This window comes from Balaenoptera ricei, chromosome 15, assembly GCF_028023285.1.
Source record: "Balaenoptera ricei isolate mBalRic1 chromosome 15, mBalRic1.hap2, whole genome shotgun sequence".
NCBI lineage: Eukaryota > Metazoa > Chordata > Mammalia > Artiodactyla > Balaenopteridae > Balaenoptera > Balaenoptera ricei.
The window spans coordinates 15647551-15661686 of NC_082653.1; the positions used below are offsets into that span (position 1 = coordinate 15647551).

At 37.5% G+C, this 14136-nt stretch overlaps 1 protein-coding gene across 1 annotated transcript in view; it reads right to left on the minus strand.

Moving 5' to 3' along the window:
- Window positions 1-14136, minus strand: part of STK4 (serine/threonine kinase 4) — a 95761-nt gene that overhangs the window by 72316 nt on the left and 9309 nt on the right. Inside the window, exons 3-4 of the mRNA XM_059897130.1 lie at window positions 11220-11348; window positions 8767-8881 (exon numbers count right to left, since the gene is read on the minus strand). Of these exons, the coding sequence (XP_059753113.1) occupies window positions 8767-8881; window positions 11220-11348 (244 nt within the window). The remainder of the gene's footprint in view (window positions 1-8766; window positions 8882-11219; window positions 11349-14136) is intronic.

Here is a 14136-nt window from a genome sequence, read left to right on the forward strand (position 1 = left end):
GTAAACGGAAGCAAGAATGCGGGAGATTGACAGAATATCTGATCAGTGCAATGCTGACTTTGTGCTGATCCAACCCCAGTCCTAAACAAACTCAGTCAACAAACTCTCAATCAGTCCCCTTCTGACAAACAACTCATATTTAGAAGGGAGTATGTTGTGGTGCAAAAATATGCAATTTGGGATTAGAAAGACCTAGTTTTTACTCTTGGCTCTACTTTCTAGTTCTGTGACTTCAGCAAGTTATCTAATGTCTCTTAGTCTCAGTTGCTCCATCTATAAAATAGGCAAATCACCTTTCTTCAAGATCGTCATGAAAATCAAATGATATAGTAAGGCATGTAAGAATCCATGTTGTTTAATAACTATTACAGAATCAAGCAATCAATCACCAAATATTTAATAAGCATCTATTATGAGCCAGGCACTATGCTAATAATATTAAAAATAACTAACAAATATTAAGCATTTCATCTATGCTACGCACTACTTTTATAATCTCACTTAATCCTTATAAAAATCGAATGAGGTAGGTACTATTATTATCATCACCGTTTTATAGATAATGAAGGTGAAGCACAGACAAGTAAGTTGTGCCAAAGGTCACAGAGCTAATAAATGACAGAGCTTTCATTAAAATGCAAGCAAACACTATTGGCACAGTGGCAAGCAAGAGTTTGGGGTACCTTCTGTGGCCAAAGAACAAAGTTCATGACTTACTAACTCCTTATTCTAACCAGCTGAGCTAATCAGTTAAGGTAGCACTGCCCAACAGAAATATAATGTGAGCCACATACATAACTTCTAATTTTCTAGTAGCCACACATTAAAAAGAAAATGAAACAAGCAAAATTAATTTTGATTGTGTATTTTACTTAACCATATTTATCCAAAAAATATTATCATTCCAATATACCAAAAAGTTAAAGATTTTCTATGTTCTTTTTTTGGTAATAATACTTCAAAATCTGGTATTTTATATTACAGCACATTTCAATTCAGACTAACCACATTTCAAGTTGTCAGTAACCACGGGGGCTAGCTATCAGGCTGGACAGTGCAGAGTTAAAACATTTTGCAAAATAATATGTAATAGTTAAAGATTAGCACTTAATAGTTAAAAATTACATGAATGTAATAAACTAATATTAAAACATCAAAAAACATCAAAAGCATCATTAAAATTAATTTTGGATTGTTTTAAAATACCTGAAACAAAATAACTTCATGCTGCATATAAGAAACCTTGGAACCCTATTTTTAATTCAATAAATTAATTATTGAAGATTTGGGACTTCTTAACATATATCTTACGTTAGGATATTACTCCTAGCTAAAGAACGTGGTATTTAATTAGACAAACACACTAACTCTGAATAATGTAAATTAAGAAAAGGATATAGTAGTATGGATAATCCAAGTTAAAACGGAGTTTTAAAACACTCCCACCTTATAATTTGTATAGCACCTCACAATTTACAAGGTATTTTCACAAAATTAAATTAATTTTCAAAATTCTGCATATACTTAAAATAGGTACTATTATGCCTATTTTTCGTATTAAAACAAAACAAAAAACTAAAGGCTAAGGAAGTCCCTGCTTCTACTCTTATCCATTCACAGTCCACACAGAAGTTATCTTTTTATTTTTTATATATTTATATTTTTATTTTATATTTTAAAAAATTTATTGGAGTATAGTTGATTTACAATGTTAATTTCTGCTGTACAGCAAAGTGATTTAGTTATACATATCCATACATTCTTTTTCATATTCTTTTCCATTATGGTTTAAACACAGGATATCAAATAAATTGGGTTGGCCAAAAAGTTCGTTCAGGTTTTTCTGTAACATCTTATGGAAGAACCCAACCGAGGAGATTGTTTCAAGATGGCGGAGTAGAAGGACGTGTGCTCACTCCCTCCAGCGAGAGCACCAGAATCAAAACTAACTGCTGAACAATCACTGACAGGAAGACACTGTAACTCACCAAAAAAGATACCCCACATCCAAAGACAAAGTAGAAGCCACAATGAGATGGTAGGAGGGGCGCAATCACAATAAAATCAAATCCCATAACTGCTGGGTGGGTGACTCACAAACTGGAGAACGCTTATACCACAGAAGTCCACCCACTGGAGTGAAGGTTCTGAGCCCCACGTCCGGCTTCCCAACCTGGGGGTCCGGCAATGGGAGGAGTAATTCCTAGAGAGGCAGACTTTGAAGGCTAGCGGGATTTGATTGCAGGACTTCTGACAGGACTGGGGTAAAAACAGACTCCACCCTTAGAGGGCACACACAAAGTAGTGTGTGCATCGGGACCCAGGGGAAGGAGCAGTGACCCCGAAGGAAACTGAACCAGACCTACCTGCTAGTGTTGGAGGGTCTCCTGCAGAGGTTGGGGGGTGGCTGTGTCACACTGTGAGGACAAGGACACTGGCAGCAGAAGTTCTGGGAAGTACTCCTTGGCATGAGCCCTCCCAGAGTCCGCCATCAGCTCCACCAAAGAGCCAGGTAGGCTCCAGTATTGGGTCGCCTCAGGCCAAACAACCAACAGGGAGGGAACCCAGCCCCACCCATCAGCAGACAAGCAGATTAAAGTTTTACTGAGCTCTGCCCACCAGAGCAACAGCCAGCTCTACCCACCACCAGTCCCTCCCATCAGGAAACTTGCACAAGCCTCTTAGATAGCCTCATCCACCGGAGGGCAGACGGCAGAAGCAAGAAGAACTACAATCCTGCAGCCTGTGGAACAAAAGCCAGATTCACAGAAAGATAGACAAGATGAAAAGGCAGAGGGCTATGTACCAGCCGAAGGAACAAGATAAAACCCCAGAAAAACAACTAAATGAAGTGGAGATAGGCAACCTTCCAGAAAAAGAATTCAGAATAATGATAGTGAAGATGATCCAGGACCTCGGAATAAGAATGGAGGCAAAGATCGAGAAGATGCAAGAAATGTTTAACAAAGACCTAGAAGAATTAAAGAACAAACAAACAGAGATGAACAACACAATAACTGAAATGAAAAATACACTAGATGGAATCAAGAGCAGAATAACAGAGGCAGAAGAACGGATAAGTGACCTGGAAGACAGAATGGTGGAATTCACTGCTGCGGAACAGAATAAAGAAAAAAGAATGGAAAGAAATGAAGAGAGCCTAAGAGACTTCTGGGACAACACTAAACGCAACAACATTCGCATTATAGGGGTCCCAGAAGAGGAGAGAGAGAAAGGCCCAGAGAAAATATTTGAAGAGATTATAGTCGAAAACTTCCCTAACATGGGAAAGGAAATTGCCACCCAAGTCCAGGAAGCACAGAGAATCCCATACAGGATAAACACAAGGAGAAACACGCCAAGACACACGGTAATCACATAGTAATCAAATTGACAAAAACTAAAGAAAAAGAAAAATTATTGAAAGCAACAAGGGAAAAATGACAAATAACATACAAGGGAACTCCCATAAGGTTAACAGCTGATTTCTCAGCAGAAACTCTACAAGCCAGAAGGGAGTGGCATGATATATTTAAAGTGATGAAAGGGAAGAACCTACAACCAAGATTACTCTACCTGGCAAGGATCTCATTCAGATTTGATGGAGAACTCAAAAGCTTTACAGACAAGCAAAAGCTAAGAGAATTAAAAAAAAAAAAAAAAAAAAAAAAAAAAAAAAAGCTAGGAGAATTCAGCACCACCAAACCAGCTCTACAACAAATGCTGAAGCAACTTTTCTAAGTGGGAAACACAAGAGAAGAAAAGGACCTACAAAAACAAACCCATAACAATTAAGAAAATGGTTAATAGGAACATACATATCGATAATTACCTTAAACATAAATGGATTAAATGATCCAACCAAAAGACACAGCCTCGCTGAATGGATACAAAAACAAGACCCATATATATGCTGCCTACAAGAGACCCACTTCAGACTTAGGGACACATACAGACTGAAAGTGAGGGGATGGAAAAAGATATTCCATGCAAATGGAAATCAAAAGAAAGCTGGAGTAGCAATACTCATATCAGATAAAATAGACTTTAAAATAAAGAATGTTACAAGAGACAAGGGATCAAGGGATCAATCCAAAAAGAAGATATAACAATTATACATGCACCCAACATAGGAGCACCTCAATACATAAGGCAACTGCTACCAGCTATAAAAGAGGAAATCAACAGTAACACAATAATAGTGGGGGACTTCAACAGCTCACTTACACCAATGGACAGATCATCCAAACAGAAAATTAATAAGGAAACACAAGCTTTAAATGACACAATAGACCAGATAGATTTAATTGATATTTATAGGACATTCCATCCAAAAACAGCAGATTACACTTTCTTCTCAAGTGCACATGGAACATTCTCCAGGATAGATCACATCTTAGGTCACTAATCAAACCTCAGTAAATTAAGAAAACTGAAATCATATCAAGCATCTTTTCTGACAACAACACTGTGAGATTAGAAATCAATTACGGGGAAAAAAACATAGACAACATAAACACATGGAGGCTAAACAATACGTTACTAAATAACCAAGAGATCCCTGAAGAAATCAAAGAGGAAATCAAAAAATACCTAGAGACAAATGACAATGAAAACACGACAATCCAAAACCTATGGGATGCAGCAAAAGCAGTTCTAAGAGGGAAGTTTATAGCAATACAAGCCTACCTCAAGAAACAAGAAAAATCTCAAATAAACAATCTAACCTTACACCTAAAGGAACTAGAGAAAGAAGAACAAACAAAACCCAAAGTTAGCAGAAGGAAAGAAATCATAAAGATCAGAGCAGAAATAAGTGAAATAGAAACAAAGAAAACAATAGCAAAGATCAATAAAACTAAAAGCTGGTTCTTTGAGAAGATAAACAAAATTGATAAACCATTAGCCAGACTCATCAAGAAAAAGAAGGAGAGGACTCAAATCAATAAAATTAGAAGTGAAAAAGGAGAAGTTACAGCAGACACCACAGAAATACAAAGCACCCTAAGAGACTACTACAAGCAACTCTATGCCAATAAAATGGACAACCTGGAAGAAATGGACAAATTCTTAGAAAGGTATAACCTTCCAAGACTGAACCAGGAAGAAATAGAAAAATGAAAAGACCAATCACAAGTAATGAAATTGAAACTGTGATTAAAAATCTTCCAACAAACAAAAGTCAGGGACCAGATGGCTTCACAGGTGAATTCTATCAAACATTTAGAGAAGAACTAACACCCATCCTTCACAAACTCTTCCAAAAAATTGCAAAGGAAGGAACACTCCCTAACGCATTCTATGAGGCCACCATCACCTTGATACCAAAACCAGATAAAGATACTACAAAAAAAGAAAATTACAGACCAATATCACTGATGAATATAGATGAAAAATCCTCTACAGAATACTAGCAAACAGAATCCAACAACACATTAAAAGGATCATACACCATGATCAAGTGGGATTTATCCAGGGATGCAAGGATTCTTCAATATACGCAAATCAATCAATGTGATATACCATATTAACAAATTGAAGAAGAAAAACCATATGATCATCTCAATAGATGCAGAAAAAGCTTTTGACAAAATTCAACACCCATTTATGATAAAAACTCTCCAGAAAGTGTGCATAGAGGGAACCTACCTCAACATAATAAAGGCCGTATACGACAAACCCACAGCAAACATCATTCTTAATGGTGAAAAACTGAAAGCATTTCCTCTAAGATCAGGAACAAGACAAGGATGTCCACTCTTGCCACTATTATTCAACATAGTTTTGGAAGTCCTAGCCTCGGCAATCAGAGAAGAAAAAGAAACAAAAGGAATACAAATTGGAAAAGAAGGAGTAAAACTGTCACTGTTTGTAGATGACATGATACTATACATAGAGAATCCTAAATATGCCACCAGAAAACTACTAGAGCTAATCAATGCATGTGGTAAAGTTGCAGGATACAAAATTAATGCACAGAAATCTCTTGCATTCCTATACACAAATGATGAAAAATCTGAAAGAGAAATTATGGAAACACTCCCATTTACCATTGCAACAAAAAGAATAAAATACCTAGGAATAAACCTACCTAGGGAGACAAAAGACCTGTATGCAGAAAACTATAAGACACTGATGAAAGAAATTAAAGATGATACCAACAGATGGAGAGCTATACCATGTTCTTGGATTGGAAGAATCAATATTGTGAAAATGACTATACTACCCAAAGCAATCTACAGATTCAATGCAATCCCTATCAAATTACCAATGGCATTTTTTACAGAACTAGAACTAAAAATCTTAAAATTTGCATGGAGACACAAAAGACCCCAAATAGCCAAAGCGGTCTTGAGGGAAAAAAAACGGAGCTGGAGGAATCAGACTCCCTGACTTCAGACTATACTACAAAGCTATAGTAATCAAGACAATATGGTACTGGCACAAAAACAGAAATATAGATCAATGGAACAGGATAGAAAGCCCAGAGATAAACCCACACACCTATGGTCAATTAATCTATGACAAAGCAGGCAAGGATATACAATGTAGAAAAGACAGTCTCTTCAATAAGTGGTGCTGGGAAAACTGGACAGCTACATGTAAAAGAATGAAATTAGAACACTCCCTAACACCATACACAAAAATAAACTCAAAATGGATTCGAGACCTAAATGTAAGACCAGACACTATAAAACTCTTAGAGGAAAACATAGGAAGAACACTCTTTGACATAAATCACAGCAAGATCTTTTTTGATCCACCTCCTAGAGTAATGGAAATAAAAACAAAAATAAACAAATGGGACCTAATGATACTTAAAAGCTTTTGCACAGCAAAGGAAACCATAAACAAGACCAAAAGACAACCCTCAGAATGGGAGAAAATATTTGCAAATGAATCAACGGACAAAGGATTAATCTCCAAAATATATAAACAGCTCATGCAGCTCAATATTAAAAAAACAAACAACCTGATCCAAAAATGTGCAGAAGACCTAAATAGACATTTCTCCAAAGAAGACATACAGATGGCCAAGAAGCACATGAAAAGCTGCTCAACATCACTCATTATTAGAGAAATGCAAATCAAAACTACAATGAGGTATCACCTCAGACCAGTTAAAATGGGCATCATCAGAAAAACTACAAACGACAAATGCTGGAGAGGGTGTGGAGAAAAGGGAACCCTCTCGCACTGTTGGTGGGAATGTAAACTGATACAACCACTATGGAGAACAGTATGGAGGTTCCTTAAAAAACTAAAAATAGAATTACCATATGACCCAGCAATCCCACTGCTGGGCATATACCCAGAGAAAACCATAATTCAAAAAGACACAGGCACCCCAATGTTCACTGCGGCACTATTTACAATAGCCAGGTCATGGAAGCAACCTAAATGCCCATCGACAGACAAAGGGATAAAGAAGATGTGGTACATATATACAATGGAATATTACTCAGCCGTAACAAGGAACGAAATTCGGTCATTTGTAGAGACGTGGATGGATCTAGAGACTGTCATACAGAGTAAGTCAGAAAGAGAAAAACAAATATCGTATACTAACGCATATATGTGGAACCTAGAAAAATGGTACAGATGAACCGGTCCGCAGGGCAGAAATAGATATACAGATGTAGAGAACAAACGTATGGACACCAAGTGGGGAAAGTGGCGGGGGTGGTGGTGGTGGGATGAATTGGGAGATTGGGATTGACATATATACACTAATATGTATAAAATGGATAACTAATAACAACCTGCTGTATAAAAAAATAAATTAAATTAAATTTTAAAAAAAAACAAAAAAACACCCAACCAAACTTTTTGGCCAACCCAGTAGGACCTTGTTGTTTATAGAAGTTATCTTTTATATCAGATGGCTCACTCACTTGCTTAGAACCCAGCAACGGTTTCCTATTGTACATGGAAAAAAATCAAACTCATTATCACGGCCAATAATACACAACATAATCTAGCCCTGCCCCCCTGCCTCACCTCACCTCCTACAGCTTCCCCCTTACCTATTCCTCTCTAGTCATCTAGTGGCCTTCTCTCCAGCACTCAAACATGCCAAATTCATTCTACCTAGAATGTTCTTTTAGAACTCATGGCTCCTTCTTGTCATTCACGTTTTACTTTAAATGTCGCCTCCCCGAGTGACATTTAAACGTTTCTCAGCCATTTCCTCGCAAGTAGCCCACCAAGCACTCACTATCACTTTATTGTCACTCCCTGCCTTCACAGCAGTTCTATCTGCTATTTATTCTCTGGTTACCATTAATTTGCTTTTTGTTGCCCTAATAGAAAATGCGCTACCACGAGAGCATGGTCCTTGTCTTATTTACTACTGGATCCCAAAGGCCTAGACCAGTGTTCTAGAAATACTTACTGAATGAATAAACAAAGAGTTTAAGCAACTGAACCCAAACTAGAACCCATGACTCCTAGCTTTTCTCTCAGCAATCACAGTAACAGCAAATCATCTTTCACAGAGAGTTTCCTCTGATTAGGAGGACTTAGTGGAAGCTAATCTGTGAACACGCTGGGTAGGAGAAAACCCAACCAAATTTGAACACTCAGAACTCATTGCTTAACCAAGATTTGATAGTCATTTTTGTCCCCAGTTAGAAATAAGCAAAGCACTTCACTGGACTAGGTTGGTTGGTATCAAAACTGCCACATTTAAGCGACGTCAAAAAGCAGAGGGGGAAAGAACTATGGAAAGGGGGAAATACCTACCATTCCAGAAAGTAAACTTACCGTTTTATTTCGTAATCGAATGATATCAGACACAGAACCAGCCCCACAGTACTCCATCACAATCCACAAGTCTGTGTTCTTAAAATAACTGCCATAATATTTGACTACATGAGGGCTAGAGAGAGAGACAATACAAGTTAGTTGAACAGCCTTCAAACATCCCTATTAAGTCATGCGTTAAACACATGAAAATTAATTTCTCAGCTCAAAAGATCAATTATTCATATTTAAGGTTAAAACATGCACCCGCTTGATGAGAATGTAAAATAGTACTGATTTCTGGAGGGCAATCATAGTAGGGCAAAAAATGTGTGGGTCCCTCAACACAGCATTTGTAAGTCTGCAATTCATCCTAAGAAAAGAATTACAGATATTCAAAAAGAAACAGGTAACATCACAGTACTGTGTATAAAAGTGAAAATTTAGATACCATCTAAATGTCTGACATTAGGGAGTTTCTTTAAGAGATAATGATATATCCGTTTAATGCAACAACCATGAATCCATGGAAAATGTTATAGAAGAATACTTGATAATACGAGACGATATTCTGTTTACCAAAAAACAAACAAACAAAAATGCAGGTTACATAATAGCAAGCATGGTGAAAAAGAGATACGGAAGGATATGTATACCAAGTAGTATTTAACAACAATTCTCTCTCCAAAGAGAAAAGTGGTTTCCTTTCTTTTTTTATTTGCATTTTTCCAAGAAGTCACATATACTTTGTAACAAGGAAAAAAATAAAATCACACTACAATCTATTGTAAAGGAAAAATATTCAGAATCAGACCTGAAAGTTTGGGTCTTGAGGACAGATTTCAGAAAAAAGTTAAAATCCCTTTAAAATGAAATAATTTGTCCTCTGAAGCTACCAGCTTTAGCTAGATCATTATCAGGGCTAAATAATACTGCATAACATAGTAAGGGAAGATGCTAAAACCAACTCAGCTGCATTAACTCTCAAAATTTCAAACGCCCCTTCATCCTTGGGAAACATGCCAATGACAAGGACAGCAGGAAAAAAAATACACACATACACAAAATGAATATTAATGAAGAAATGGATGAATAAACCTCTTAAGATACAGATCACCACACCTGCTCTCCCTTCCCTGAATTTCTATAGTATTTAATGCCTCTACAAGGCAATTACAGTCAGGTACTCACTGCCGGAGTATGTCCTATACAATCTTGTATTGTCGACTAGATTCTCCTGTACATCTATAAGCCTGGCCTGTCCGATTAAAGTCTATAAACTCTAAGAGGACCAGCACTCTGCCCTGTATCTCTCTGTATTTCTTAGCACAGAGTAGGCTCTTTGAAATCCTTCATCTTTAATTAGAGACATTTGCACACTCTGTTTGGAACACAGCTCTTGCACAGTCTACCAAAAGTGGCAAAGTTCCAATTTGCCCACTGGAAAGAGCTCCTGTAATGTATCTTATGCAAGAGGCAAAGAAAAACTGCTACCTTACTCTGGTCCCTCCAATCAAGAAATAGGAGGGTTTTAGCCAGTACAGAGTAACCACAAAAGTATAAAGAAAAAAAGAAAGGGAGGGAGGGAGAAGAGAAGTGATTGCGTTCACAAGTCTACAAGACTTAAGGGCTCCTGGGCAAAATGCCTAGCAGGTAGCCCCACCTGCCTTAAGGTACAAGCTTTACAAACAGGAGGTACTGAGTTGATCTGCGGACCAAAAGAGCTTCAGAAGGATGAAGGCAGCCTCAAGGTGCAAGACTTTCTCATTCTCCTTTCAACTCCCCAGAGCTGCCACTGCCCTTCAGTTTGTGTTTCTCACCAATCTAAACTGAGGAAGCCTGCTCCACCACAGTGACCTCCCATGTTGTCATGGAGCTTCAGGGCAAACCACGTGCTTTTCTGTGGTCGCCTGCTGGCCCGACTTCCTGCTTGCAGCATTTGACAAATCTTAGTTCCTCAAAAATAAAATACTTAACTACTCTCAGCTGGAATCATTTCTTAAAATTGTGAAGGAAAGAACAGAACAGTAATACATAAATAAGTATTCTCTTTTTATAGGTCCATTTGCTATACTAAGGTTTCTGGAGCGAAAACCATTTGAATGATCTCTTCTTAGCTGTCTCTGTAGAAATGTTTTCTCAATAGGAAGTAAGAGAGATCATTATCAAAAAAAAAAAAAAAAGGCTAGCCAGCACCACCTTCTGCCTCCTTGCCTCTTCTTCCTAGTTTTGAAAAGGGCTAAACTGAAACAAAACAAAACAAAACAATGCAAAAATAGAAACTCTGAAAGTTTAGCTGCTGAAACACAAACTTTTTCATCATTTTTCTTTCTGAAAAGAACATTCGTAGTGATTCCACTAAACTCTTCCATTTGCAAACTACCTAAGTAAATGCAATTCTAGGCGTCAAACTCTAAATTATCACAGCATGTTCGAAACCATGTTATCTCCAAAATAACACCAGATGCCTTTACCTGTCACATTGCTGCATTATAGAGATTTCTTTGATTATCTCCTGCAGGTCTGACTCCACAGGAACTTGCTTAATAGCAACAATCTGACCTGTCTCTTTATGAATAGCTTTGTACACGCTGCCATAGGACCTGTAATTGGGGGAAGGAGAACATTTACAAAGTCAAAGCAAAGCCAAGAGATAAAAAGTGGTAAAACACAAGCAACTCACAATTCTAATTTATATCCCTACATGCCCAAGACATATATACTTAGCTACACTTGCAAAATTGAGATAGCTAAAGTACTTCAGGGAAAAATTGTCCTTAAGAGAACTTACCACAAAATGGCATCTTAAAAACTTCACATTTAAATTTTACTGAATGTATTAGTAGGAAATAACAGTGATAATTACAGTATCTACCATGTCTGATGTCTGCTAGAAATTGCATCATCTGAGGTTCATCCTTACAAAAAAGGGGGTCATGAAGGGTTCATCATCCCTATTTTACAGGCAAATGTGAAAAGGCTCAGAGAGGTTACATGACTTGCCCAAGGTCACATAAGTGATAAATAAGCGGTCAGTCCAGGATATGAATCCAGGTCTGTCAGAATACAAAGACTAGATTCTTTCCACATCTGTATTGGGGTACAAAAATGGGGGTCTTGGTATTCTTGCACTCATTCTAATACCATGAGGTCTTTTAGTCCTTTCTCCTCTTACTTGCAATAATACTTAAAACATTAAGGAAACTAAAAATGTAAGCCTCTTAAATGCTAGTATCAGGTGAACAGAGCACATACAAATTCTTTTTGCCTTTTGCTCCATCTTCCCTTACGAGTTTATTATCAAGATAAATAAAAGGTTATGTAGCTATTCAATTTGGGGCCTAAAAGAACAGTAGATTCAGAATCTAAAGACCCAGGATTGGAGTCCTACCACCACTACATATCAGCTCTCATTTACAGACATATTACTAACCTTGTGCCTCAATTTTCTCAACTGTAAAATGACAACAATACTACTACAAGACAATTGTGATGGTTAAATGAGATATCATCATCTTGCATAGATTATATTTTCACTGAAATTCTGGATGGCTGTCAGTGAAATAACGAGTAAATTGTCTTTCATATTTCCCAAACACACCTGTTTCTTCATACTGTCTTAGTGAAAAAAAAGATCATAACAGTGCCACCTAATACATCAAAGTAGCTGAGTGCTCGAACAAAATGATGCTCAAGGATTGTTTCAATGTGAAAGTCACAGAAAACTTTTTTTAAAAATCTATGTAGAGCACACAAAAAAAATTTCCATTCCATCAGAATCCCTTATATTGGCAAAACTAGTATAATGATACTTAAATGTTGCCTAAAACTTTTTTTTTTTTGCCAGGGAAAGGCAACTGCTGACCATGTCTGGAAGATCCAACCACTGACCCTTCTTCCTTGATACGATAACCCTGATTTGTGAGGGTGGCAAATGCTTGGTCCCCGGGGATAAAGCACGGTGGTCCAAGCCAGTTGCAGGATTTCTATCCCCTTCTGCCAGTGACTGAACTAGTAGTAAGCATATGACCTAGTTCCAGCCAATGAAATTTAAGGGGAATTCTTCTGAAGGGTCTCTAGGAAAAACTTTCCTCCCTGGTAAGAGAGAAGCAAACAAGGTGGCCCATTTTCACCTGCCACTTCCTTTCCTGCTTTGGTTACTGTCACATGAGGCATGATGCTTGAAACTAACACGGCCATCTTGAGACTATGAGAATTACACAAACGCTAAACCATTATCAAGCCAGTTAGCCATTCTGGAATCTTTCACCCCCAGATTTTTTGCTACTTAGTTATTAAATGCTCTTATTGGTTAGCCACTGTTAGTTGGGTATTCTGTAACTTCATCCAAAGTTATTCTTGATACCCTAGGTCCCATACATGTGAAAAGGTCTTTATTTCACCCTCACTCTGGAACGAGTTTTTCTGGATATAGAATTCTTCTTTGACAATAGTTTCCCTCAGCTCTTTTACTGTAGTTTTTCATCTTCTATTGCTGTAAAGAAGTCAGTTGTCATCAGGTTATCATTTTTCATGGGTAATCTCTTTCTGTAGCTTTTCAGATTTCTCTTTATCCTTAACATTCTGTAATTTTACTATAACTAGAAGTCGATTTTTTTGGCACTTCATAAGCTTCTTCAATCTGAAGGCTTTATTCAAGTCTGGAAAATTCTTAGTATTATCTCTTTATTTCCTCTCTATCACTTCTAATCTCCTTCTAGAGTTTCTATTGGACCTATATTGGACCTCCTCAATCCATGCTGTCTTCCTAGTTTCCAACAGTACATTTTTGTCCTGCATTCTGTGATCACTCACTTCTAGCTTTCAATTCACAAATTCTCTCTTCAGCTTGTCTAGTTGACTGTTTATCCAATTTATTGGGCTCTAGAACTTCAATTATTGTAGTTTTCATTGTCAAGATTCCCAACTTTTTCTTTTTCATGGGGTTGTTCATGTTAATAATCTCGTGTTCTCCTTTTAAGGATGTTATTCCCTCCTTTTAACTTTTTGAAAATCGTAAACAAACATTAAATCCTGTTTCAGATGGCTCCATTATTTCTATTTCCTTGGGTGGGAGTTCTCCCACTTGTTAGGTCTGTTGATTATCTCACGGCACTGGATTTCCTTGTATGGGTTTCCTTTTATTTTGAATGATTCTTCTCTACACAGTGCTCACTGTCATGAGTGTTTCATGATGTCAGGATGGTTTCACGGTTCCCCCAGCTCAGTCATCTAGGCTGTACAATTTAAACCAGGTCTTGCACTAGGATTTAGGGTTTTCACCCCTCAAGACACCATACCTGAATACAGCCCAGGCCCAGTTCCTATAGTCAGACCAGTCCCTCTGCTTTTTCCCCAGGCCACAGGCAAATGATACCACAACTTCATACA